This window comes from Mchenga conophoros, linkage group LG17 (assembly GCF_057382185.1).
Source record: "Mchenga conophoros isolate Kocher_MC1m ecotype Shallow Benthic linkage group LG17, M_conophoros_male_GT1.1, whole genome shotgun sequence".
NCBI classification, from domain to species: Eukaryota; Metazoa; Chordata; class Actinopteri; order Cichliformes; family Cichlidae; genus Mchenga; species Mchenga conophoros.
In genome coordinates, this window is record NC_140542.1 from 6,403,182 (window position 1) to 6,430,230 (window position 27,049).

General features: G+C 38.9%; 1 protein-coding gene across 2 annotated transcripts in view; it reads left to right on the top strand.

Moving 5' to 3' along the window:
• The first annotated feature begins 503 nt into the window (after window positions 1–503).
• The window catches only part of jak1 (Janus kinase 1), a 30,880-nt gene continuing 4,334 nt past the window's right edge, over window positions 504–27,049 (top strand). Inside the window, exons 1-22 of one of the 2 annotated variants that reach the window (XM_085252211.1) lie at window positions 504–772; window positions 8,780–8,988; window positions 10,353–10,476; window positions 13,788–13,938; window positions 14,323–14,486; window positions 14,622–14,890; window positions 15,647–15,762; window positions 16,201–16,383; window positions 16,832–16,989; window positions 17,253–17,367; window positions 17,854–18,052; window positions 20,702–20,811; window positions 21,076–21,228; window positions 21,329–21,416; window positions 21,509–21,636; window positions 21,781–21,919; window positions 24,151–24,302; window positions 24,461–24,611; window positions 25,425–25,513; window positions 25,883–26,075; window positions 26,330–26,454; window positions 26,541–26,713. In XM_085252211.1, coding sequence (XP_085108337.1) covers window positions 8,787–8,988; window positions 10,353–10,476; window positions 13,788–13,938; window positions 14,323–14,486; window positions 14,622–14,890; window positions 15,647–15,762; window positions 16,201–16,383; window positions 16,832–16,989; window positions 17,253–17,367; window positions 17,854–18,052; window positions 20,702–20,811; window positions 21,076–21,228; window positions 21,329–21,416; window positions 21,509–21,636; window positions 21,781–21,919; window positions 24,151–24,302; window positions 24,461–24,611; window positions 25,425–25,513; window positions 25,883–26,075; window positions 26,330–26,454; window positions 26,541–26,713 — 3,182 coding nt within the window. In that variant the 5' untranslated portion in view covers window positions 504–772; window positions 8,780–8,786. The remainder of the gene's footprint in view (window positions 773–8,779; window positions 8,989–10,352; window positions 10,477–13,787; window positions 13,939–14,322; window positions 14,487–14,621; window positions 14,891–15,646; window positions 15,763–16,200; window positions 16,384–16,831; window positions 16,990–17,252; window positions 17,368–17,853; window positions 18,053–20,701; window positions 20,812–21,075; window positions 21,229–21,328; window positions 21,417–21,508; window positions 21,637–21,780; window positions 21,920–24,150; window positions 24,303–24,460; window positions 24,612–25,424; window positions 25,514–25,882; window positions 26,076–26,329; window positions 26,455–26,540; window positions 26,714–27,049) is intronic. The other variant, XM_085252212.1, reaches the window with a different exon arrangement.

A 27,049-nucleotide genomic window follows, 5' to 3' on the forward strand; every position in this document is an offset into this window, starting at 1 on the left:
ATAATTCCCAATCTTTCTTTTTTATATAAATCTTTGCTCATTCACTTAACCTATAAGAAGCTTTAAACGCATGGCTTGTAATGGACTAATTTTACAGTGTTGTATTGGTTCTTAGATGGAGAATCTAAATGCGTCTTCCATAGTTGTAAGCGGATAAGAAAGAGGATGAGTGAAAGCTGGGTTTTACTTTTGCATAGTCACTTACATTACTGACATTCCTTGGCATTTTTGCATCGAAGATATTAAATGCAGTTAATAAATACATCAGTTCATTGTTTAATTTTACTTGAGTTTTTTTTTCTTTCTGTATCATCATCATCACGTCGTTTAAGCTAAATCTGCGGCTGTAAGTAACCCACAATGCTCAGAAAGTGTGAATAACAGTTTAATGTATGTTTATCGCCGCTCAAGGACTTGTGTCGTCATCTCCAGTGAAAGGTCTCACAGCCAATCAGCTGCCGGCTTTTACCGCCAGCCACTGCGTCGTTTTCGGGAAGGGGACGTTTCTTGTCAGGAAGGGTTAGAGCTAGAGTCGAGGAAGGCTGTTTTCTCCACCGCCAGAAAATACGGTATACTAACGGGGGAAAACTGTGGAATTAACTTCGCACCGCTTTTCTTTGGGATATTTATACTTTTTTGGGACGTTTTGGAATTAATATACAACATCTGATACTCACGAAGCTTTTAGAGAAAGCGCACCGACTTGGTCGACGCGTCTAATGTACAAAACGAAACGGAAGTAACTTGCCAGCTGTCTGGCCAAGCTTGGTAGGTGAGTAAATAACCGTTTATTAAATATTTCCGTCGAACACAGAGCACGTCTTCTGGTCTGTTAAACACATCCTGTCGTTTATCATCATTCTCCGATGCTGCCAAGAGTAAAAATGTTGGCGTTGGGCTTTTCTTTGGCAATCTAAGTTAACTTACTAGCTAGCATGCTCACGTTAACCAACGTCAATGCACTTGATAGGAATGGCACCGCCTCCATTGTCCCTGTCACAATACAGGAAGATAGGTTAAACTATAATTATATTATTTAAACAATACAGAAGTACGGTGAAGGATAAGTAGGCTTAAGGAAAGCGAGGACGAATTATTAGCATATGTATTACACAATTTATGTAATCCGATTTACCGTAATATACAAAAAGAGTCCATTATGTTCCATTAAACATTTAACAACATGTCAAGGAAAATCGTGGATTAGATTGACATGGATACTCTGTGTTTATGATTGTTATAAAGGATTTGGTAATAATGGTTAATCTCAGGATTTGTATCTGACAAAGTGGACCCAGAGGTGACTAACACAGAAAAGGCAGAATTACATAAAATGATTGGCTTCGGCATTTTTATGAATTGTATTCATTAGAAGAGAACAAACACATGTGGGATTAATTTTGTATCCTCCACATGAAATTAGTACACTACAGTCGACTGATCAGTTTATAAATCAAATCTACACGTTTTTTTTTAAAAGACGTTTCTTTTCTTTCTTTTTTTTATAGCAAAATGACAAAGCCACTAGTTTCATCTTTTCAAATGTGATTATTTCTGTTTTCCTGTTTGTGATTTATGCTACTGCCGTTGTTTTGTTGTTGTTGTTTTTTCATTGTTGTAGACAAGACATTTAGCTTGGATTCTGGGAACTCGTGATGGGTCTTTCCCACGATTTTTGACGTTTTGTATAACCCACACAGTAGACCAGACAATTAACTGACGCAGAAGCCTTTGGTCCAGTGATAGTAAGTGAAAATAAACTCCTGTTTCAGGCTGGAAATGTCACATTAAGTAAAATAAAGCCACGCAGTGAAAGGTAAGTGGCTTTGAGGCTGACAGAGGTGGGCACATGTTTTTTTTTTTTTTATCCACAGCACACAAAAAAACACATAACCAAAGAGGCATGTTGAACATTAATTAGAATATAGTTCCTAGAGCTTTTCCCCAGCTGTACTTTTGGTCGAAAATTTCTTGATCAGATTGAACAAGCAGCAGATTTATCTGCAATGATAACCAAAAATGATGAATAGATTAGTGTAATTCAAAAATCTTATTGATGACATTTTTTAATGTGCATACATATGGAAACGTGATCACAGTTGAACTTTACTTTGATATTGTTGATCTCGGTATGCCCACCTTTTGGTATTCACCCTGATATTTGACATCAAAGAGAAAGTTATGATGACTTTTTCTCCTGATAGCTAAGTGGCACTTTTGATGGTAATGCTTGACCATATTTGAGTTTCTCTGTATTGTTATTTAAGTGAGACACTTATGTAACACATTATTGATACCTAATTAAAAATTGTTACAAAATGGTCCTTCCTTTTTTTTCTTTTTGTTTTAAGTTTAGTTTCACTCATTACCTACTTCTTTTCTGTCTTATTATTAGTTTCTTCTGAAATCTTAAGTGCAGGTACTGTATGGTAAAGATTTAATTCTATTAATTCCATACTGATAAATGTTTAAAAATGTGGTCTGGAATGTATTTTTTTCACCTTCTAAACTACATAACATAGGATTCAAAAATAATAACTAACCTATAATAAAAACAAAGTCTGTATCCCTTGCCATCCAATCACTTCGTCATGCTTCCATAAGTTAACAGAAAATAAAACAGAGCCAGGTTAATGAACAGTCTATGAAAATACTTTTATCTTTTGACTCATTGTGTTGTGGCTTAGACACAAGTCATATGATTATGACAAAAGTAACGGATTGAATGTGAATCATCTGAAACAGAAAGTAAAATTTAAGTCTTTCGTAGAACTGGGCACCACTTAAATGATCTTTTAATTGCTTGACTTTCCTTAGACCCTTATAATGGATTAATACTGCTGTCAGAACCCAGTACTTCTTGGTCTTACAGCATTAATAATTAAACTGTAATTGAGCTATAGCTAAAAGTTGTTGATCAGTAGACCAATTATTTGTTAACTGATTAATCATTTGAGCTGATTATAAACCCATAATGAAATGGGTGAGGAGCTAAAAAGGATTTTTTTTAACTGACAGGATAAACATAGGGGATCCCCAAAATAAGATGGATATTATTATCATTATTTTGAATTATGAAGCAAAGCTACTTTGTAGAGCCAACTGTAAACTGCAAATGAGCTGAATAGGTTCCCTTTAAAAAACTTGTCTTGGGCACCGAATGTACTTGACATTTGAATAGAATTCAACTGAAAAAGAAAGAAAAGGTATTGAGATGGTGAGAGAAACCACATCATCCGGTGGGGTGTGAGGCCCAGACTAGGGAAGGCAATTGTGTGGCCTGTGTACTCAGTCACAGGTAGGACCATTTGACTTCCTTTAGTTTGATTCTGATATAATAGGTTGATTTCAGCAGTCTACTGGCAAGCACTGGTTTACAAAATTTGTCCCATGAAGGACTTTGGATTTTGGTCTTTGCAAACACTGACAATGTAGGCTATGCTCTTATTTGCACGTGTAGCACTGGAGCTCCATCTGATAATCCAAGTAACATTTTAATTGCACTCCATAAAACTCATAAACACCTGTGCTTGCTTGAATGCAGCTATAGTACATGTATGCAACAGTAGAATGTCATAGGGGGGGAAAAAAGCTCTTTTTTTCCATTTTCACTTTCTTGATATTCACATGAATTTGTTCCCATGGTGCTTTTAATCCATATTTAAATCCATTTTAAATCAGACAGTCTTAGTTTTCAGTAGTTAGGGAAAAGTGACCAGTGATTTCATCATTTTGGATTCATTGTGGATGGTTAATGCATGAACTGTAAGTTATACAGTAATGTAAAGTGTGCATTTAGCGCCCTATGCTGCCTAAGTGATCCACACAACATTTCAAATGTAATTGAGTTTATAGGAACGTAAGTAAAAACATGTCTAGCCTGTATAATAGTCTGTATTATGTTGACCTGTGTGGACATATCACAGACATAAGGATGTCGGTGGGAAATGTGTTTTTCGTTATACAACATATACTTGGGGAAATCAGGAAATGGTTTCGTCCCATAGTTTGTCCACCTCCAACTCTGTTGTTCGTAATACTTTGAGCACAGGTAGCAAAGTATGCATCACATGCTGAGCATGTCTTGACATTAACTTTTCTAACAAATATCTTAACTACATTGCCTCATCATTTTCCACATTCAACAGAACTCGTCAATACCTGATACAACGTGAATAGAACTCACTTCTCCAATAGAATAAGAACCTGAATTGCAGTTAGAGGAGTCCCGTCAAGCACTTTGCAGATATATTGCTAGTGGTTTTCACACATGAATCATATCAGGGCATTGCTCAAAGTATTCCTTTCTCAGTGTAGTGAACAATATAGTTTCCTTTAAATGTGTTACTATTAGAAATGCTGGAAAAAAAGAACTGTTAATTACTTTATTGTTACACTTGGACACACGCGCAATTGGACTTTGTATTTGGGTTGGGAGTTGGGAGGTTAATGGCAGTTTAATGGGATTGGTTTTGACTTTTGCATTGTCACACATAGATGGATAATGTTGAGAAAGGTTAGGGCTACAGTGCTTGTGTCAAGTATGACTCCTGTCTGCAGAACATCACAGGGGAACATTAACGACAAGGCTGGTGGTGACTAATACATCCACTGTTGCAGCTTTAAAGACACATTCTGTCTTTTTTTTTCTATGAAAATGTGGGCACAAGTAGAGGCATTCTTTGTTCTGACTTTTGTGAAGACTTTTAATTTTAACTACACCTCAGAAAATTCAGCTTTTACTGTCAGACAATCGTAACATCATAAACTCTTCCAAGGTCTTGTTTTGTTCAGTGAAAAAAAAATGCTTCAGACATAATGTAGACGTGAAGTTACCGAGGGAACCAGCGCTTAACAATTAGTTTTTTCAACTGCTGTGGAAAGTAGTGGCGTAATCATTGCAAAAGCCTCATCGAACTGGTGTCACAAGTTTGCTGCCATGTCATTTGTGTTTGCTTTATGATAAACTTCATGATAAACTGTGTTTATCATTAGGATGAACTTTGTTTGTTGTAAAATGTATTTCTCATAGATACATCTTATGCATTTTTACATTTTAATATGAAACAAAAAAGGGATAGTGACTTTCTAAAGTACTGATGATAACTGAAGTAATAATAATAATAATAATAATGGATTGCATATATATAGCGCTTTTCTAGGCACCCAAAGCGCTTTACAGTTCCACTATTCATTCACTCTCACATTCACACACTCAGTGCTCAGAGGAACACTGCCTGAGTTACAAATAAAAAGAATGAGTCATTGAAATTCTCTTCTTAAGAAACTCAGCTGTAACAGTGATGAAAAGTGATGAGAAATTATAAGTGCTAGATGAAAGCTGGTGTAGGGGAAACAAGCTTAATGCGGGGGATATGGCATTGAGTGGAATTATTAAACACCACCACCAATAATAATAACAGTAATATATACGGATATGAGCTTGATAGGGATATATAGCGTTAGGAGGTCAGCATTATGAAGCGTAGCCCTAGAATGATTAATAAATGGAAGTTTTTCTCTTTTAAGTAGCTAAAAGAAACTTTAGAAGGGAAATTTTCTCTAAATAGAGGCTACAAAGAGACTGAGACGTAAATAGATAAACAAACGCAATTAAATGTTAAATATTTATTTTTAATGCTACAATAAAAAAACAAAGAAATATGATTAACGAATGACTCTGATACGAGAGCATGCAGGGAAAAATGTGCAGCATAGTTGATAAATGCAGCAATACAGTGAATTTTTAATTGTATCAATACAGAAAACTGAGTTAACTGAGAACAAGGCTAGTTATGGTACTGCTGTGTGCCTAAGCTGGGTGCTGAGTTGTGGTGAGGTGGGATTGCTGGAATGTCAGCTTCTTGCAGGATGTTGATATCTCTCGGTAAACAAAAAACTCAAAGTTGCTCAAGCTCATCATGGCGTATACGTGAAGTATTGGCAGCAAATTCCAGAAACCAAATATTATTTTGTGCTTTGCTCCTGATGACCTTTTTGTTCTTAATTTGTCAAGTGAGGCTTAATTCAGTCTTTAAGGTTAAATTCAAGTTTGTCTTTTTTTCCAATAATCGTTGCTCCCGTGCCTGGGCTTTTATGCAATATTTTATTTAGAAGTGTGTTGTATTCCATGCTGAATAATAGTTAATTGTTTTGTTAATTGTGTATGTTGAGAGCAGAAGTTCTTGTGGTGAAAAACTGACAATCAGAATACTTTAATAATCACTGAGGAAATTATGTAGACAAACAGTCTAAGTACTAAGTAAAGGACAAAGAAATAAATAAGAAAAAAGTGCAAGTAAAGAGAAAAAGCAGGAGCAACTGAAACAGGCTGCATGCTGGTTGATGTATGTGCACTTGACTCAAGCATTGCATGGTTAAAGCCCTTCCCCACTTGCTGTACGGGAATCTGCTAGAAAGTGCTGTGATTTCAAATCTCGTGGCTCTCTGGGGTCTTAAAACACATACTCTCTTGGTTTGTTGGTCTGCTTCTGTAGTGAGAACGTGTTGTCCTGTTGGAAGATGTGAAGAACATCCAGGCCACCTGGGTTGGCTGGAAGACTGTTTACTTAGCCTAGCAGGGTGAAGGACACTGTCTCAGCTGAACTCTGGACACGCACACACATACATATACACTGATATGCACACACTCATCCCCCTCCCTTTCCAAACGCCTTCGACGCTTATTCCCTTCCAATGCTGACGGTGGATCAAGGAGACCAGCGCACAGGCTGCAGGCCCGGATGTACTGTCTAAATCGGCTGTCTCTCACCCTTTACCCACCCCTGTTGCTTGTCATGTGTTTCTTTGGCGTATTTAGAGTTTTTTTTTCATGTGCAGAGGTGTTTTTTTCTGTTCTCAAACTGATCTCCCTGTTGAAGCTCAGTCTGGGGGGAGTTATTTTTTTTCTCCTTATCTTTCCTCATGTGGTGCATTTTCCATTGTTATACCTCTGTGACCTGTCTTCCCCATGTGATGTTTGTGTAATGTATGTATGGTCAGAAGGGTAAGTCGGCGCTGGCAAAGGTCGGCAGCCTTAACCCAATTTCCTTCGGGGTCAACCTTCAGGATCAATAAAGTTTTATTGAATTGAATTGAATTGAACATGTCATAGTAGTGGTTCTCCTGGGCTCTGCCAACATTAAATAATCTATATAGCACGTAGACCATGTTGTTCAAAAAAAGAATTGGTGAAAATGTGACACTTTACATTTTAAATCCTAAACCTAACCTGTTCTGTTCAGCACATCTTATTATGATAGGCATGATTTCAACAAGGTGCTAGAAAAATTCCTCAGAGTTGTTTGTTCTTATTGACATGATTGCATCACTCCGCTATTGCAGAACAGTTGATTGCAAATCTTCCGTTCCACCACATCCCAAAAATGCTCTATTGGGTTGAGACCTACTAGTAGCTGTGAATGGCATTTGTGTACAGTGATCTCATTTTCATGTTTGGGAAATCTAAATGAAATGCATACATGGTGGTATATACAGGGATGGACAGCAGCAATACTCAGGTAGACTGTGGTATTTGAACAACGGTCAGTTAGTAATAATGACCCCTAAGTGCACTAAGAAAAGAAAATCCCCCACACCACCACTAGCAGCAGCAGCAGCCTGAATCTTTGGTTTAAGGCAGAACGGAAGGTTTTCCAAATTATGACCCAACCATCTGGAAGTTGCAGGACAAATAAAGGCTCACAAGACCAGACAGCATTTTTCCAATTTCCTATTGTCCAAGTTTGGTGAGCCCTGTGAATTGTAGCCTCAGTTTCCTGTTCTGAGCTTACAGGAGTGGTGCCCATTATGGTCTTCTGCTGCTTTAGCCTGCCAGCTTCAAGGTTTCACATGTTGCTCTTCAAAGTATGCTCTTTTACATACCTTGGTTGTAACACGTTTTTATTTTAGTTACCGTTGCCTTCCCATCAAATCGAAGCAGTCTGGCCAATCAACACTGACAACTACAAGACACTTCTGCAGAACTGCCACTCAATGGATATTTTTTCTGTAAACCATAGACATGGTTCTGTTGAATATAAGTAATTGTCAGCCCAGCCTATGTGATATAAACATCCATGCCACTTAAGTCACCTTTTTTCACTTTGAACTTGAGCGGTTTGTCTTGACTGGCTGACTTTAAGACCAGGTTGCTGTTGTGTTCAATAACGTTATATAATTACTTATGCTGTAATGGGAATGACTGTTAAGTAACTGCAAAGTTAGTTCTTGTGGTGCTCTCAAGCTTATAATGATTTTATTTAGTAATTAGTTTAAGATAGTGAACTTCCTTTAAGGCAATACAACTAAGTAAGAAGAACTAAAGTTTGAAAAGCTGTGACCATTAGTAGAATATTGAATATAATTGAAGTTTTCAATGAGTTATCATGTGACTATGGTCACAATGTTATAGCATTAGAGCTGCCAGAGAACAAAAACTGTATATTAAAATATGTACAGAGTAACACATTACAAAATAACTAAAATATTAATTAGATTAAATATTATAGTTTGAATATGTGATCCCTGACAGTGGCAGAGGATGCAAAATATCTGTTCCTCAACTAGAAACAGGAAATAATCATTAGGAACCTGTGGTACATGAAGCTTGTATGAGTTGCCTGTTCTTCATTCTGTCAGCACAGTAAATTTTCACAGTTTTCCTCTCCACAGACCAAAATTTTAAGAATTTCCAAATGTGATTCTAACATTCCCACTTCCTACCCCTACCCCCTTTTTTCTGTTTTTTTTTTTTTTTTTTTTAATTTCACTTCTTTAGGGTCTGAATGCCAACTTTGTACGTGATGGAGTTGGGCAGGCAACTCTGTTTGAAGATGAGGAAACCTAGGAAACCCCAGACTTCTTCCTCACCTGCTTCCATTAAAGGCCTGGAAATCCACTTTTACAGACTTGACATTGACCCACTGAAATACCCAAAAGGCCACTACACTGCTGAGAACCTCTGCGTGGACGCTGCCAAGAAATGCTGTAAGTGGCTGACTTGTTTACAGAATTGTCATTTGCCAGTTCTTTGATTTAATCTTTTCCTGTTGCAGTAATTAAGAGTGTATTTTCCTTTTTTCTCTGTAACTGAATATAGTATATAGTAAAATGGGTTATCCAGATTCAAAAGACAAAAGCATAAAGTTATTAATAATGATTAGCTTTAATCTTATACCTATTGCGTGCAATCTTACATATGCTGACTGTCAAGTTTTAGATTTTGTCAAAATCAGAAAAGTATATTAAGCAAAAGTACACTTCTTTTTGTCTCTGTTTAAAAATAATAACAATAATAATGGATTGCATTTATATAGCGCTTTTCTAGGCAGCCAAAGTGCTTTACAATTCCACTATTCATTCACTCTCACATTCACACACTGGTGGAGGCAGCTACAGTTGTAGCCACAGCTGCCCTGGGGCAGACTGACAGAAGCGAGGCTGCCATATTGTGCCATCGGCCCCTCTGGCCATCACCAGTAGGCGGTAGGGTAAAGTGTCTTGCCCAAGGACACAACGACCAGGACAGAAAGAGCTGGGGATCGAACCGGCAACCTTCCGGTTACAGATGAGCTTCCCAACCCCCTGAACCACAGTTGTGGAACCAGATTATATTCGTTGTCTCTTAAACAGTCTCATTGCCTTTACATGTATGCACATTTATTTCTCTAACTAAACAATAATACTGTTAGCTGCCTAGCTTCCATTGTCACAATGGTGGGATTTCAAACTTGATACTGAGAACCAGGAACATACATGATACTTTATGGAACTTTGGTATTGAAAGGTACCAGAAGCTTCAGTTTTGGTGACATCCAGACAAATGTGAACAATGTTTAAATGTGAGGCTGTAAGAAGGAGTAAGAAAGATATCAATATCATCATTGCAGCTTTTTACCTGCAACAACTCACTTTCACCCAAGTGTGAGGTGAAAGTAAAAACATATGAAACATACGAAATAAAAGCTGTTGTTGCTGCTGTGCAAATGTAGCTCTGTAGTGTGAAATGTCTCCCAACTGCTGTCCTTTTACTGCCAGCTTCCTCCATGCTATGTTAGCACTCTGGCTAACAGCCAGTACTCTGCTGCCGTTGCATGGTGTAGTTAACTAAATAGAACTGAACTGAATAGAAATGCTGTAGATCAGTGCATTGTCTCCAGTATCTTATCCAGCTATTCGGGATCCAACCAGATATCTGATCCAGATATCAGACTGGCACATCCCAAGCAGATTGTATTCCATATCTCTTAAACACTCTCTTTAAACAGGCTGTAATCCTCTTCCAATGTCATTATTCTAATAGCCTGACTATTGATCCCCCCCCCCCTCCCCCTCTGCTTTCTGTCTCTCAGCTATCTCTCCCTTGTGCCATAACCTATTTGCCCTGTACGATGAGCTCACTGGCACTTGGTATCCCCCAAACTACGAGTTCGAGGTCACAGATGAAACCAGTATCAAGTTCCACTATCGCATGAGGTAAGAATGATGTCACGGCAGCAAATGAGCGCTCTGGAGTAGGGATGGGTACCGATATCCGGTGCCATTATGGCACTGGTTCTGACATAAACGGTAGTAACCAGACCGAAAAGCAGCGCACATTTCGGTGCTTGTTTTTTTTTTTCCTGAGATGTCATACACTTTGGATTCTAGCCAATCATTTTACCTTTCCAAGGATAGTAGGCAGGCCCAGGTACGTACGTTCTTTTAGAGCAGAGCTACAGATCAAAAATGACCAAGGTGATGCGGTCAAAAGTCTGGCTGTACTTCACAGCAAAAGATGCAAACTCAGCAGCCTGCAACAAGTGCTTTAAGGTGATACTGTGCAAAGGAGGTAACACCTCAAATCTGATGAAACACCTGGCGACACATAGCGTTTTTTTTTTAAAGCCGAGAAATGCACCGTATTTGATAGCTTGCTACAAAACCTCACACCGAGCACATCTACTGCGGGTGTGGTAAATCTCCATTAGTGAGTTAGTGCGTATCGCCTCGTGCGTGCGGCTGGACGGTGCTTATCATTTTGCAGAAATAAAATAAAACCTAAACGATACCCATCCCTACTCTGGAGTTGAATACTCTAATTTTTTATCATATGTGAATTGTTTCCTGTATTGTATCAGAGGGTGTACATTTCGTGATACCAGAAGAGAATACTGCAAATAAAGTTAAACACTGCCAGGCTTTCTTTGCTTTAGTTGACTTGATAAATCTAAAACCCCAGCAGGAAGCAACGGGTTTCACATTATAAACTTTCTCTGTAAAGCAGCACAATTTGCTTCAGGCTCTGTGCATACTCACATAAAAAGGGGCATTTCATGGGTCATTCATGTTAATTATTTTATTGCTGAAAGTGCACTTGGGGCTATTGTTGGGTTTTTTTTGTTTTGTTTTTTTCGCTAAGGTGATGACTGCACATTAGAACTCTGAACTGGAGACATTTAAAAATGAAATATTATTGCCCCATAACCTGACAAAGAAGATCAAAGGGAAATTATTTTTATTGACTGAACAGGTATTCTTAGCATGTGTTCTGTATTATGCAATGCAACACAGTTTGCAATTAATTCTATGGTTCTATTAAGGTACAGCTTAACAGTTTTCACATATAAAACATATTTCCCCTATAGCGACTCGACTGTATTTAGAACATGCCGTAAATGAAAGAGTCAGCTTGTGCTTTCAGCTGATTTTAAACCGTAACTGGTCAGGGGCAGGTTAACGTGGTCTTTCGCAACACATAATACTCTGACTTTAAGCTCGACATAGTTTGCTAAGCTGTAATCCCTCCTAGCTAATATGAGGGACTTGGTTGGGTCCCCTGACAACCCCCCTGATAACCAGCTAGGACAAGTTGCATACTGTATGATGCTCCGAGCCCGATAAAGCCTGACTCGAGGTATGGGCTAAAAAGCGAGATTATAGCTTACATCTCAGAGCATCATGCAGTATGCAACTTGTCCTAGCTGGTTATCAGGGGGTTGTCAGGGGACCCAACCAAGTCTTTACAGGCCAGACAGAATATTAGGTGCTGGAATCTGGGCATTGCAACTCAGGCAGAAATTAAAGACGGGAACCTTGACTTGCCTCCTCCTAGCTAGGAACACTGTCAATTAGGTATGGAATCTCTCCTCGCTTGTTGGGATAGAGCAGTGGTTCAAACTGTATTAAAGCAACCATGTCCCAAAAACCCAAAGACACTATTAAGACTAAATTATTTTGTTTCACTTTTGTTTAGCACAAGCTAAGAATTCAGACTTCTGGATAGGGCAGAATTGCTTCCTTATATGGTTTTTTCTGTACTTGTAAGCCATTCTGTGTGCTCTGATTTAAAACAAAAACTTGTCAGCATCAGACATTTTTTCATAAATACGAGTGCTCTTTAAGTAAGACGATAGGATAAGATATTTCACAATAATAGAATAGAATAAAAATGTCTGGACCAAATGATATATTTGTGCTTGATTGGGGAGTTTGGTCATTTCTGGATTACAGCTTTAGTTTTTGCAGCGAGAATTTGTTGTTACTGTGGCGTGTTTTGAACCCCAAATTGAAATGAAACATTTGTTAGACCTTATTTAAAAAAAGAGAAAGGAAAGCCAACACAGGACTCAGCTGAAGGTCAAGGTGAGTGAGGGAGTTGTTTTGCTGCTCATAAAATAATATAGTCTTACAACAGCTATAAAAGGAACTAAAAATAGGAACAGAAAGCAGTTTGTTCTACCATTTCGCATGATAATGGCAAAGTATTGCAACAGACTCAACCCAGTGAAGAATACTTCAGTGAAGAGTTTATTTTGCCAGTTTTTTAAAACCAGTAAAATAATGCCATATTTGTACTTGACTCTACTACCCCACTGTACTGTGCTACTCACAACTTGAGTAGCATGTCATGCAAAGAGGAAAAAAACCCACTGTGGTGTCAGTTACACTTCCTCTTTATCTGTGCTCTGTTTTGACAATAGCTAGTAGAGGGAAAATCAAGTGTACATAGAGCCTAACTGTGGTGCATATTTTGTGTATGAGCTTCTTGTATCAAAGTGCAGCCACCTAAAAACAAGTGAGTTATTATGATCATATCATGATATGAACATGGTCTAAACAAAGCACACACAAAGATAAAAATACCATCAGGATAGATTTATATAAGGTCAGAAAGTAGCAAAACAGAGCGTAGATGCAGATATTTTTTTTAAAAAGTTGTAATATTAGAGAATATCGGATGGCATATTTGACAGTATTAATATATCAGTTTTATCAGGTTTTATTAAATTCATGACCTTTTATTGAGCCCTCATTATTTGTTTTATTACTTCTTACTCTTCTTTTCATTCATTTTTCAGTGTTGCTTTGATTTAGGTTACTACTGTTTTGTGCATTGCCCTTTGTCTATTGTTGTTCTTTGAAGGATGTAGACAGATACATGGTGTACACGTATTTCCTCTGTAAAGCACAGGCTAGCTTTAAAATTGCTTCGTTTCAGAGAAAACAGGAAAACGGGTCAAAAAGTAAAAGAAAAAAAACAACAACCAAAAAACCAAAACCTCAAACCTGAGATGGTGGTGTCACTGCCCAGCACTGAAACGCTAACTGGAAAGTCAAATGGAGATGACAGATTAAAAGAGTAACAGAGTAAAAGTCAGCATGGACAGTTTTACATTTCAATCACTCATCATCAGTAATGTGATGCAGACCCACATAAAAAGAAAAATGAAGAAACCAAAGCCATAAATTCCCTCATGTGTATTTATGCTGTGCTGTTAACCAGTCCTCTATCTCTCTGCTGTCAGGTTTTATTTCAGAAACTGGCATAGCTCCATTGAAGGAGAGCCGTATGTCTGGAGGCACTGCATCAGTAAACTCAAAGGAAACAGCCCACAGAAAATACCAGAGGGAACACCGTTACTGGATGCTGACTCCTTGACTTACCTGTTTACTCAGGTTTGTGCTTGCAAGGTTTAGTTTAGACCCTGAATTATTATACTGGTTTTTGTATACACAAGCTTTTACCCATTTATTGTTGCATGTATCAAGAATATAATATCTCAGATCACAGAAAGATCCACTTTGACTCAACTTAACATTTGAATGTTTTTGGTGTGTTATTTTCTTCTTAGTTTTACTTTAAAATCCCATGAAAACACATTATCAATGAAAGCTCATTTTAAAACAACATCAGCTGGTACTCATGTTATTTTTTTTGTTTTTTGTTTTTTGTTTTTTACAGTGTGTACAATCAGTTTTCCATTAGAGTTCTGTTATGATCAGATGTGTTTGCTGTTTGTCTGATTATCTGCTAAGGATAAATGTATATTTGTTGCACAGAGCCAAAATGACTTTCAGACTGGCGTAGTTCCACTCAGGAGCCCCCAGTCAGAGGCAGAGCAACATGAGATAGAAAACGAGTGTTTGGGCATGGCTGTGCTTGCAATCACTCACTATGCCATGAACGAGAAAATGCCTCTGTCCACTGCTTCCCATGAAATCAGGTAACACAGCTTTTTGATTATTGCCAAAAAAAACGACACCTACTACTAAAATACAGACAGCAGCACAGTGTTTTATTGTATTGACAAAAATGTTTATGCATTCTGTCTTGATCCCCTCCTCTCCCCATTTCCCAGCTACAAACGTTTCATCCCAGATTCGCTGAACCGCAACATTAAGCAGCGTAACATTCTGACACGGATCCGCATCAACAACGTGTTCAAGAAATTCCTCACTGAATTCAACAGTCGCACAGTAAAGGACAGCAACATCACGACATACGACCTGAAGATCAAGTACCTGGCCACGTTGGAGGGTCTGGTCAGCAGCATGGGCAGCGAGGTTTTTGAGCCTTCTTCACTTAGTGTAATTCAGGAGGGAGACTTCTGCAATGGAAGTTACTACGGTAAGTAACTGGAGTGGTGAGAAGGTGCTAATCATGATTTTAGTTTCCCAGGGAGTGTTCCAGATTTGTGACATACAACAGCTCAGGTTGTAGAAAAAAGCACCCTGGCATATTATTTTTTGACTTCCAGCATGACCCAAATTTTTCAGAAGATTTTGAGTAACGAAAGATTCAAACAGTTACTGAGTTAATCCCTGTTAGAGTTTGAGACCAGTCAGGGAATAATACATATAATGAGGAAAACTGTAATTGCTACTCTACCACAAAACTGAGATAACGGCTTGTCTTTACTGTCCTCTGACAGTAGTTTAATTAGCTGCATTGATCTATAGTTGGCAGTGGTTTGGTATGTTTACATGTAGGCTCCCTGTGGTGTCCCACTAGCAGATCTGCAAGAGAGAGAAAAAAAGGTTTGCACCTTGTTGACATCCAAATATACCCAAGACACAGTGAGAACTTTTGCAATGGCTAAAAAACAAAAGTGAAAGAGGATGTTTACACATTGTAACATTAACCCACTTATTACTTAGTAGACCACACCCCGTACTTTTCTAAATAACATGTGAAGATTACAAACACTATAGGGCTGATTACTGAAAGTAATCTGGGGATCTGAGTTTGTTTGTTTGTTTTTCCCTTTTAAACATAAAGTCACCATAGTTAATAACAGATTATTTTGTAAACAATCTTTGTGTAAAATGTTATGTTTCTATGCAACTACTACAATATACGTTTGCTATGTTTACCTGTTTCCAGGATATTATAATCAGAGTCTAGGACACGCTCAGAGTCAGAACATGGAGGCAAGCCGTGACATGCAGGTCCTGGTTACCGGCACCACTGGTATTTCCTGGAGGACGAAACCCACTACAGTGAGTAAAAACCTCAAGGGCCTTTAGTTTCACAATGGTAAATTGAGTAGCAAACAAGTAGTGGACAGATCTCTAACCTGTTATTTGAGAATCCCAGAGACGGCACACCCATTTAATCTGGCCTTAATTTATAAACAAATGAGGAAAACTTAACTTACTGGTGGGTGTTAACAAGTTCATACAAACTTCAGTAAGTTAGGAAATGTGTGCAAAATTGATAAATGTAATCAGTGGCTTTAATAGAAATATTAAATGTTAAACATTGTAATATTTAAAGTATTTTAGTAAAACATTTTATTTTAACATCGCTTAATCACTCGATACATCTCTGATGCACTGAGATCTGTTACAGAATGTCATAGAGACTTTGAAAAGGTGATGCAGCATTTTCAGATTGGCTAAGAAAAAATTATATCCGTGTGTTTGCTTTGTAAACAGTCGTCTGTGGCCTGTAGAGAAAAAGGAAAGTCAAAGAAGAACAAACATGATGCAAAACAGAAGACTGACAAAAAGAAAGATGCAAACGAAGGCTGGGTGGTCTTCTGTGACTTCCATGAGATCACGCATACTGTCATCAAAGAGGCGATGGTCACCATCTATAAACAGGACAACAAGAAGATGGTGAGACTAGTGTGTGTGTGTGTGTGTGTTTTTCCTTTAGTGTTTGCTCAAATGCGTACTTAAAATTTTAAAACTTTTCATTTATAAGTAAAACCAGAAATTGCAATTAAAGTGTTATTAATAATATCTTAAATAAGAATTGTATAAGGATTCATTGTTGAGAAGCCCTGTAGCTTGTTTCTTGCATTCTCTACATTGGTTGTGTTTTTGTTTTTGTATTGTTTTTTTCACCTGCCAAATCAAAGATGGCGCCTCGCTACATTTTATTAGCCATGACAAATTATTTTATCATACTTAATTGTGAAATTAAATTTGAGTTTGTCATTCATCACTGCTCATACTACAGGGCTCGAGAGTGCTGTGGAGTGTTTGTAATAGCTGCTACTTTGATTACTTCTTCCCTTCCTGCTTTCCTTCATCACTCTTTGGATGTCTCTGCACTTTTCAGGAGCTGCTGTTGGATACAAGAGCAGAGGCTCTGTCCTTTGCAGCCCTTGTGGACGGGTACTTCAGGCTGACTGTGGATGCCCATCACTACCTGTGCAAGGAGGTGGCTCCGGCTTCAGTGGTACACAACATCACCAATGGTTGCCACGGACCCATCAGGTTTGTACTGGCAATTTTATTTGAGGAGGATGAGAATGTGCCACATGCAGTTTTATCAAACAAATTCATCATTTGTTGCATGTCATGTTACTGGACAAGGTGATTAAGTCACATCGCAGGCTGAAAAATGTCAAAGTAGAAGCTCCTATAAGAACCTCCATCAAATTTTCCTTGTAGCTTAATATTTCTGGGATATCTTGATTGAACAGCTGTCTCCGGTCAGGTCAGTTAAATCAAATGTCTCGTTGTTTTTCTTTTTGCAGTACGGAGTACGCCGTCCAAAAACTGCGCCAGGAGGGCAATGAGGAGGGCGCCTACATCCTGCGCTGGAGCTGTACTGAATACCAGTACATCATCATCACTGTGGTTTGCAGTGAGGTACTATAGATCTACTGATTAACTGACAAATTCACAAAACACTACTTACCTAAATTTTATTTACTAATTTTTAAATGAGAACAGCAATTTTGGGTTGAGGGGACCACTGTAGACCTCAAATGTATTCAAGCACACAGCCATCTTTGTTGTTCTCTGTTAAATTTCTACAAGCCTGTTTGCCATTCAAAAGCTTAGGAAAAATAATTGAAAGCTGAAGAATTAGCGATTGTTAAATTCTGGCGCCCTTTTCCATAGTTTGTCGGGGTTTTTTCTCTCTGCTTTCTTCTCTTTTCTCTCAATCTCATGCGGTTGCAGCAGATGGCTGTCCTCCCTGCTCCTAGTTCTGGCTGAGGTCTTCTCCTTTTAAAAGGGAGTTTTTCCTTCCCACTGTCACCAAATGCTTGCTCATAGAGGGTCTTTTAATTGTTGATTGTTGATAAAAGAACTACTTGTTTAAAATGAAAAAATTGTTTATTGTTCATCCAGATTGACTTGAGGGAGTCTCGTCCTGTGCGCCAATACAAGAACTTCCAGATTGAGGTTACCCCCCGTTCCTTCACTCTACACGGCACAGATACATCACAATCCACTCTCAAGGAGCTGCTTGAGCACCTGGAGGGCCAGAATCTGCGTAGCGACAACCTTCAGTTCCAGTTGGTCCGCTGCTGCCCCCCACAGCCAAGAGGTAAGCTTAATGAAAAATAAACAATGGCATTCACAGTAAATGAAGACAAGCTCACAGCATTGCAAATTTACATTATTATTTTCAAGACAAGAATAATAACACAAACACACGAATAGGAACTCTGCATTTTACATCCGTAAATTGACTATTTTTAATGCACAGTCTTACTGCATATGGTAATTTTAACAGTGTTGAATTAATGACACAATAAAGTAATTTCACTGGTTCACAGCAGGTTTTTTCATACATATTGTACATGTAAAACATGTGGCACAGTTAAGCCTATGCAGTGTGTTCTTTTCTCCATCATCATCATCATAAAAGGCAAACTCCAACTTTAATACTGGGTAGGATCAGACATACAACAGATTTTCGACCTATAAAGCTCAGGGAAACAAGTCATTCTTTTTCAGTGGGATATAAAGCTAGATTTATATTTGTTTTCAGGATATATTGGCATGATACCGCAATTATAAAAACTGCGTGTCATCTACTGACAATAGACAAAAATATGAGCACAGACATGAGTAACGATCAGTCTGTTTTGCCAAGATTGGTGCAAATTAGCAGGTCAAAAACTTAATTAGACCTAAGAGAAGCTGGTGAAAACACAAAAACAATGTCAGAATGTTTGAAATTTATGGAGACTGCATGTACGATTGGTGATTATTGCAGCTGGTCTCTAGATTAAGCTGACTCAGGATGTGAAGAAGAACACTGAGCAGTCTTGAGGAATGGCAGCCCGGAAACTTTACCAGTGGGACACATCGTTGTGTGCCTCAACTTCACAGGGTGTTTCAGTCTTTTATCACAAGCTATTCTGGCATTTTTAAGTTTCTTTTTACCTTACTTGGTTATGTTTCGGGATTAGTAATCTGATCTAGAATACAATATAAAAATTGTGGGACACATAATCAGCAGTGGACCTTGGATTCATTGGGGGTTTCGGCCATTATCACTAGACACCCTCATCCAAGGAGGTCCTGCCCGAGTTATATCAATAATTCAACGTGCATTTCCCTTTTTTTTTTTTTTTCATGGGTGACTCACAGCCACCTTTTGGGCAACAAATCATTGTAAGATTGAGACGTAATTCTAGCTCATTCTAAGTCATAATAATGGCTTAGCTTGAAAATTGGTTTCGGATGTTTCAGAGCTCTGTGAGTGTGCACTTCTGAGGAACAATGAGCAGTGGCTTTGGTGCTTTCTGACACGTTCTTCATGGACTACTCTTTAAATAGAAATACTTAATTACTTAATTACTTTAATTTGAAATTTGTCATTGCAGCTTTATAGTGAATCCCAACAGTATATTTTTTTTTACATCAAAAGACAGTTTTGCACTTTGTGCAGACTCTAAGTTGTGGATTGCTGTTGAAGTTTAGGTGACTCACTGAGAGTGAAGGGAAGCAGGTCTGGTCAGGTGTGTGTGTGTTTGTCTCTGTAAAATGGTGTCAGAGAGGAAGAGAGTTGTAAATGTGGGTTTCCGGAGCCAATCTAGTGCTCTTGTGTTTACTTCACTCAGGGAAAGGTAGAGCCATTTATGCATGGATGTGTTGGGCTGCTTGTGTTTGTTCAGGGTGTTGTGGTTCAGACAGTCATCTAAATGCTGGCTGCTTTTGGTTAGTCTTTGGTCGGGATGAGCTTTAGAGGAAGACAATAGACAGAAGTGCTGTGTTGTCTCTGCTAAAATATTTATAAGGTGTTACACAACGCTCTGTCTACCACAATAACACCCTTATATGCTCACTTCCTGGGAACAGCATGCAGTTGACTTATTTATTGTTATTTTGGCTCTATGCAGGTTTTTGTTTATCTGTTCTGACAGTAAGATAAATTGTGAAAAATGCTGCAGGGTTTAAGAGTGGGTGAGTATGTGTTGCTTTGTAAGTATCTAGATTAAGGCGAGGTTTTAGAGGAGTATATAAAATATCTGATGGGACATGTGGGTGCAGGCTGTGTTTGGCTTTTAGCATGAAACCCAGATTGCATGTTACAGAATAGTGCTCGAGATGCTCTCCGAAATGATGGAGCACAGATGCTGGGTTCTTTCTTCCCCCTTAAACCACAGTGCGTTGGTTTTGTCACAGCAGTAGACACCCACAAACACACATGCATATAGGTAACAGGCACAAAGATACATCTTCACTTGTTCCTCCCACATGTCTCTGTATACACAAAAAATAAACTGAATCAGTATGGTAGCCGAATACGAATATCTGTTCACGTCATTGCCACATTGACGTAATTCTTGAATGCCCGTTTTACCACATTTAAACACGGTTCTTCTTTCATTCAGAACGCCAGGGCCTATATGATCATCTGTACATTTGTAAAATACAATACTTCACTGTAAAAATCATTCTTGCTTATACTTTTAATGTTATTGGATATTTGTATATTTTGATAATAAAGGCATGGTAGTTTTATCTTATTAAATATCAATAATATGTAATATATTAAATATATTAAAGCATCTACAGAGGTAGATTTAAAGTTTTCTAAACAGAATTTAAAATGATAAATACAGAACAGACAGACAGGCCATTTTTATATGAGGGCACACAGTTGTTCGCAAAAATAAGAATCTAAAGTATATCTTTTTAATATGTAATGCTTACAATCAAATCTGTTTTCTTTATGTTACAGAGATTTCAAATCTCCTCGTGGCCACCAAAAACAGAGCAACAGCCCCTAAGAGACACATGCCAGGCAATCAAGTCAGCTTCCCACGCATTCTCAAAGAGGACATTGAACAGGTACTCCTTCTCTCTTCTGTGTTAGTTTCCTTTTTTTGTTTATTCTTTAAATAAATCAAAGAATTACACTTTTTTACATTATTTTAAATGCATTCCGTCGCATTTTATAGTCCGGGCTCTGTTTTTTTTGTATGTGGAAATGAGAGTTACGATGTTTTTGAAAAACCTGTAATAAAATGCTGCAAAAACCTTTCTTGTAGGAGGTATACTTTTGCTTTAATACTTTACACTATAATCTTTTGGGCTCTCTGTTGTGTCAACCAGGAGGAGCACCTGGGTATAGGTACAAAAACCAACATTTACTCGGGCACTCTGAAGGTGAAGGGTGAGGAGGAGGATGATGCAGGATATACATCCTTCCAGGAAGTCAAGGTGGTCCTAAAGGTGCTGGGTTCTGGACACAGGGACATCTCCATGGTGAGCTCCTAAAGATGTGGAACATCCCAGAAAATTCCATCAAATTGTATCTATCCTGTAACATCTAACCATACTGAAATGTTTGTCTTTCTGTTGAAAGGCTTTTTTTGAAACGGCCAGTAAGATGCAACAAGTGTCCCATAAACATATTGTGCTGCTCTATGGAGTGTGTGTCCACCACCAGGAGAGTAAGTGCATATTAGAAGCGGTGTGGTTGTCTAATGAGGTTCTTATTCCTGTGGCTAAGGTTTTTGACACCTTTCTCTTTGTGTACCATAAGATATCATGGTGGAGGAGTTTGTCCAGCTGGGACCACTGGATGTGTTTATGAGGAGACAACAGACTCCACTCAGCACATCGTGGAAGTTCCAGGTGGCCTTGCAGTTGGCATCAGCCCTCAGTTACTTGGTAAGAGAGGAGAACAAAAGACACAGTCCATGAAAACTTGTTTTTAGCCATGGATTAATGTCAATATTAGCGTCTTTTATTAAATGTGAAAGCGTATCCTCTTGATTATGGACGAAAATGTGTTCTGTCCCGTGTTTGTTGTAGGAGGACAAAAAGCTGGTCCATGGCTTTGTGTGTGCTAAGAACATACTGCTGGCCAGAGACGGACTCGGTAATGATGAAGGAGGGCCATTCATTAAGCTCAGCGACCCAGGAATACCAATCACAGTGCTCACTAGAGAGGGTAAGTCCACATACAGACAGGCTCAGTTTGGATTACTAAAAATGAAACTTAAATGGTTACAGAATAGCTGCCATGGAAAATTTCACAGTAACTTCCACTTTTCTAGTCAGCTGTAACTGAAAGTAAAACCAGTGGATGAGTGTCAGAAAGTCATTGTGCAATCTATAAAGAAAAAGGATGTGTAGTATCTTTCTTAAAAGTTGTTTATGTAGCATTTTCAGTCCGAGAAACATTTCACTCAGCCTCTCATCCAGGTGACTAATATAGTAATACAATAGTATAGCAGTATAGTGCATGCTGCTAAGAGCCAATGATGGGGAAATCAAACAATCTCTGGCTAAGCACAACACAGAAGGAAATGGCCATCTCTGATCTGTGGAGGGGGCCATCTTACAATGCTGTGGTTGTGGCCATTCCCCAACTCTCTGTGAATGTTAGTCATGACCTTTGATCAGTGGTCAGGACAGTTTGCATATTAATGATCATGAAACTGGCCTCACGTCGGGGGTGTTACTTTCGGTCATTCTGCAAATGTAGTACTTATGAGCTTGGGGAAATCTGCAGTCAGCTGAGGCTGAGGAAATCACTGAGGTGAGTTACGAAACGTTTCTCCCACAAAATCAACTTTCTGGTATTTCCTTACGTGGATGATTGAGCGTGCATCAAGATGGATACAATCTTTGCTCGCTGTGGGGACAAAGCCTCCAGTCGTGGCCAAGTGGGTGGAATCACAAGCAGTAAGGAAGTTGACACAAGAGGGCGAGGCTCTGTGCTAAATACAGGCACTAGGAAGCTGGCTCTGGGCCATCTTGCTCTAAGTAATTACCCTAGACCCTCCTCATCCTCATCCATTATCATATTTACTTTTTCCATTCATGACAACGTGTTTTTCCGCACGACACTGATGTCAGACCGTCTTCTTACTGTTAGTCTTGTTACTACAAACTGTATGTTTAAGCCAAAATAATCAGGATTAAAACTGCAAACATAATTAGATGATGTTTAATTTGGCATTGAAACCAGTTTAAAAACAAACCAGGACACAAAATTTACGAAAACGACAACACATCAATGTTGGCTTGCTTGAGTGACACTTTATCTGATAAACAATTTTCACTTAAATGTGGGGTGACTACTGTTAGCTTTCTCTCTTTTTGCTTCTGTCGTGCCCTCATTTTCTTTCCACTCAACATAGAAAAGATACAAAATGAACATATTTCTGATGAAGCACAGGTAGTTGACCATAATTTAAGGCTAGGTATTGGATCAGAGAAGACAGCGCAACTAGGATATGTCTACTTTCAAATGGCTTATGTTTCTGCTTTTCTGCAAGAGTTATAAGTTGTGTGATGACCCAGTGCGCTTGTATAAACCACAGAACAGTTAGAACTGTTTCTGCACAAATGCCCACTGCCATATTCTCCTGGGAAGGCTCCTCCCTCACCATTTGTTCCCGGAACTTTACCGTTTTTTTCCCCATGTCTCCATCACTTTACTGATCAACTGGTTTTCCAGTTAGACATTGATGTTCTTGTACATGGATTTGATTGAACATAATGGATAAAGTGCTCAGAAACCCACTGGGAGCAGTCTTCAGTGCTTCCCAGCAATTTCAGATCACTTTGCTCAAAACCCTCTAATCCATTGTCTCCCCCCCCCCCCCAATTATGTAATTTCCCGCTCAGATATCTGTTCGGCTCCCCCGCCGTTTCTTTCCTTCTTGACCTCTTAGTACTTACACTGCTCATCTATCTATCTAGTGGAGGTCAGCCAATCATTTAGCCCGTCTTCCAGTCAAAGCCGAGCCGGCCAATACAAAGCCTTTTTTTAAAATTTACTTCAAGCAGCAATTTAACATTTTGTGTCGGCTACCTGCCAGCTGGCTTGTCAGAGCTAGACTGCAATTAATTATTTTTCTTTGAAATTGGGGCATCGTGAGTGTGTAGACGCATAACCTGCCCTAAGATGTCTTTTACAGTGTGAAAAGTCCACACACACACACACACACACACACATATACACACTCACACACACATGCATATGTTTTGGGGGTTTTAGCCGTTTATCAAGAACAAACTGGTGACGTTAGAGCCTGAGGATGATAACATGATTTGATAATTAAGTAAAAACATGTTGTTCACGGTTTCTTTTTTGCTTTTACTTCATGAAACTTGAAACTGCAAGTGCAACTTTTAAACAAAGTGGAGTTTGTTTGTGTCCACTTTGTGCAGAGTGTGTGCATCGTATCCCGTGGATTGCTCCAGAGTGTGTGAGGAATGCCTCGTCACTGGGTGTCGCAGCTGACAAATGGGGATTTGGTACTACTCTGTGGGAGATCTGCTATGATGGCGAGGTTCCCCTCAAAGACAAGAAGCTTACAGAGGTAAAGAGCACACACAAGCACTGATGATCATCCAACCAAGTGTCCCTCGGTTTCTTTCTGTTTTTGTTTTTTTTTAACCATCTCTGTCCATCCGTATCGACTGGTCAGTTTTCATGCAGCACCTTGTTCATACGTGTTTTCATGTCTGTTCTGAGCAGAAGGAGAGATTTTATGAAACAGAGTGCCAACTGGCCACCCCGGACTGCACAGAGCTAGCTGAACTCATGACCCACTGCATGAACTATGACCCCAAGAAGAGACCTTTCTTCAGGGCTATTGTCAGAGAGATGGATCAGCTCATAGAAAAAAGTATGTCCGAGTATGTCTGTACGTCATATAAAACCAGTTTTTACACTTAATAAAGAGGCTGCACATATGAAACCTGAGCAGCATTAGATTTCAGTCATCGTATTGCTGCTGTGTCCAGCTTTTATTCGTTCTAGATGCTCAGAGTTGAAAAATGTTTAATTTAAGCCAATAACACTGCATAAGACTACAAAACAAGTGAAGTACAAGTTAAAACATTGTGATCTTTTTTTGTTTGTTTTGTTTTTTAAATATCGGCATGGTACCTGAATGTGAAGCATGCTTTCTATCTCATGGAGTAGCAGGCTGTGAACAGACTTGTTTACACTACTCAGAGGTTCTTGAGGAAGTTCACTGGGTGCATTGTCAGAGATCAGCCCCTCAAATGGGCCCCATGGCAGGATATTATACTCTCTTCTTCCACCTGCTGGTTAGAATTGGGTACTGCAACCCATTTTACTCAAGCCAGTTTTATCATATAATGAAACCCTAAGGGACAAAAATATTTCAAGCTACTATATTTCTCACTGTTTGTGAGTATTGTTTGTTTGTTTGAATTTTTTGTTAGAATTAGGTAAATATTCAAAATGATGACACGTAAAAAGTTTTGCCTGAGTGATGTATTGTCCTGCCAGAAGTAGCCATTTCTGTGGAAACATGAGTAAACAGGTAATTACATAACCACACAGAGTTCTAGTGAAAACGTCGACACTGTCGACCACAATGGACTTCCTATGACACAAGCGTGCATGTGCTGTGAGAGAGATGTGCTGTACTCAGTGTGCCTAATGAATTTGCCTCTTTTTGTTCTTTCAGACCCTTCTATCAAACCCCAGCCAACACCAGATGTTGACCCCACCATGTTTGAAAAGAGATTTCTCAGGAAGATCAGAGATCTGGGAGAGGTACAGTGCTGCTGTGTCTAGCTTCATTCGTGTTGAGCCAATCATAGGATTCATTTTGTTAGTAATTAGACTGACGCACAAAAAACTTGGCACCAGACATGAAAAATGGCTTTATTAAATATAAGTCTATTTGGTCCAGTGGGTGTAAGCTTACAGGTATATATAAATATATATATTGCAGTGGCCCCTCTTTTTAGGGGTCACCACAGCAGGTCATCTGCCTCCATCTATCCCTAGGACCTTCAGAGCTTCCCTGTGATCTGAGCATAACAGAACTAGATGAACTAAACGAGCCAATGGATGAAGTTTCCCATGTAGTTGTTTGTCTGCTGTTCAGTACTTAAAATTTGTTTCATGTTTCTCGTGCAGGGTCACTTTGGTAAGGTGGAGCTATGCCGCTACGACCCTAGGGGGGACCGAACGGGCGAGATGGTGGCTGTGAAGTCGCTGAAGCCCGAGAACCGAGAAGAGCAGAGCAACAACCTCTCCAGAGAGATCGACATCCTGAAGGATCTCTACCATGAAAACATAGTCAAATATAAGGGCATTTCCCAAGAAGAAGGTATTCTGTCCACTGCATGATGATGATATTGAAGATTTTGAATGTGTTTTTAAAGTTAGTTTTTGAGAGAGAAACTGACATAACCGAATATTAGAAATTAACTTTTAGTTTGACTCTATAAATTGAGCGAGGACATACTTGTTGTTGAAGACCATAAATAGATTCTGGAGTAAACCTTCAGACCAGCAACAAGTGTTTCAAACATAATATCATGTATACACAAAGTCTGACTGCATGTTTTTATGAATCTATAGGTGGTCAGGCTATTAAGCTGATCATGGAGTATCTTCCACTGGGCAGCTTGAAGGAGTATCTGCCCAGAAACAGAGCCAGGATCAGCATCCCCACCTTGCTCAGCTACTCTGTGCAGATATGCAAGGTAATGCACCTTCTCTTCAGTTCCTTCAATTCCTTTTGGTCACTCTGAACCTGATGAAACATGACACTGTGTTTAATTCATTTTAGGGAATGGACTATTTGGGATCTCAAAATTACATCCACCGTGACCTGGCTGCCCGAAACGTGCTGATGGAGAACGAGACGACTGTGAAGATTGGTGACTTTGGCCTCACGAAGAGCATCAAAGATAACGAAGGTTATTACACAGTCAAGGACGAGAATGACAGCCCTGTTTTCTGGTAAGTCAAGAGGACAACAAAGAGATAATAGCTGAAAACCTGTGTGTGTGTGTGTGGTGGGGGCGGGGTGTCAGATGGTAAATGAAATGGATTGATAGGATTAATATAAAAAAGGCGCATATGGGCTCTTCTTTCTAGCAATATATTGACTCTGGTGTCAGCTGGCAGATAATTAAGCCTCAAGGATGTGTTTGCACTAAAATGACAGAAAAATGCACACTATGTCAGTCCGAGTTGTTTTATTCTATGAGGACATTAATCTCTAAAGCAGCTTTAATTATTATTTTTTAAATAAGATAACAAATAACAAGAAAACTGTTTAATAGTGGTGAACTA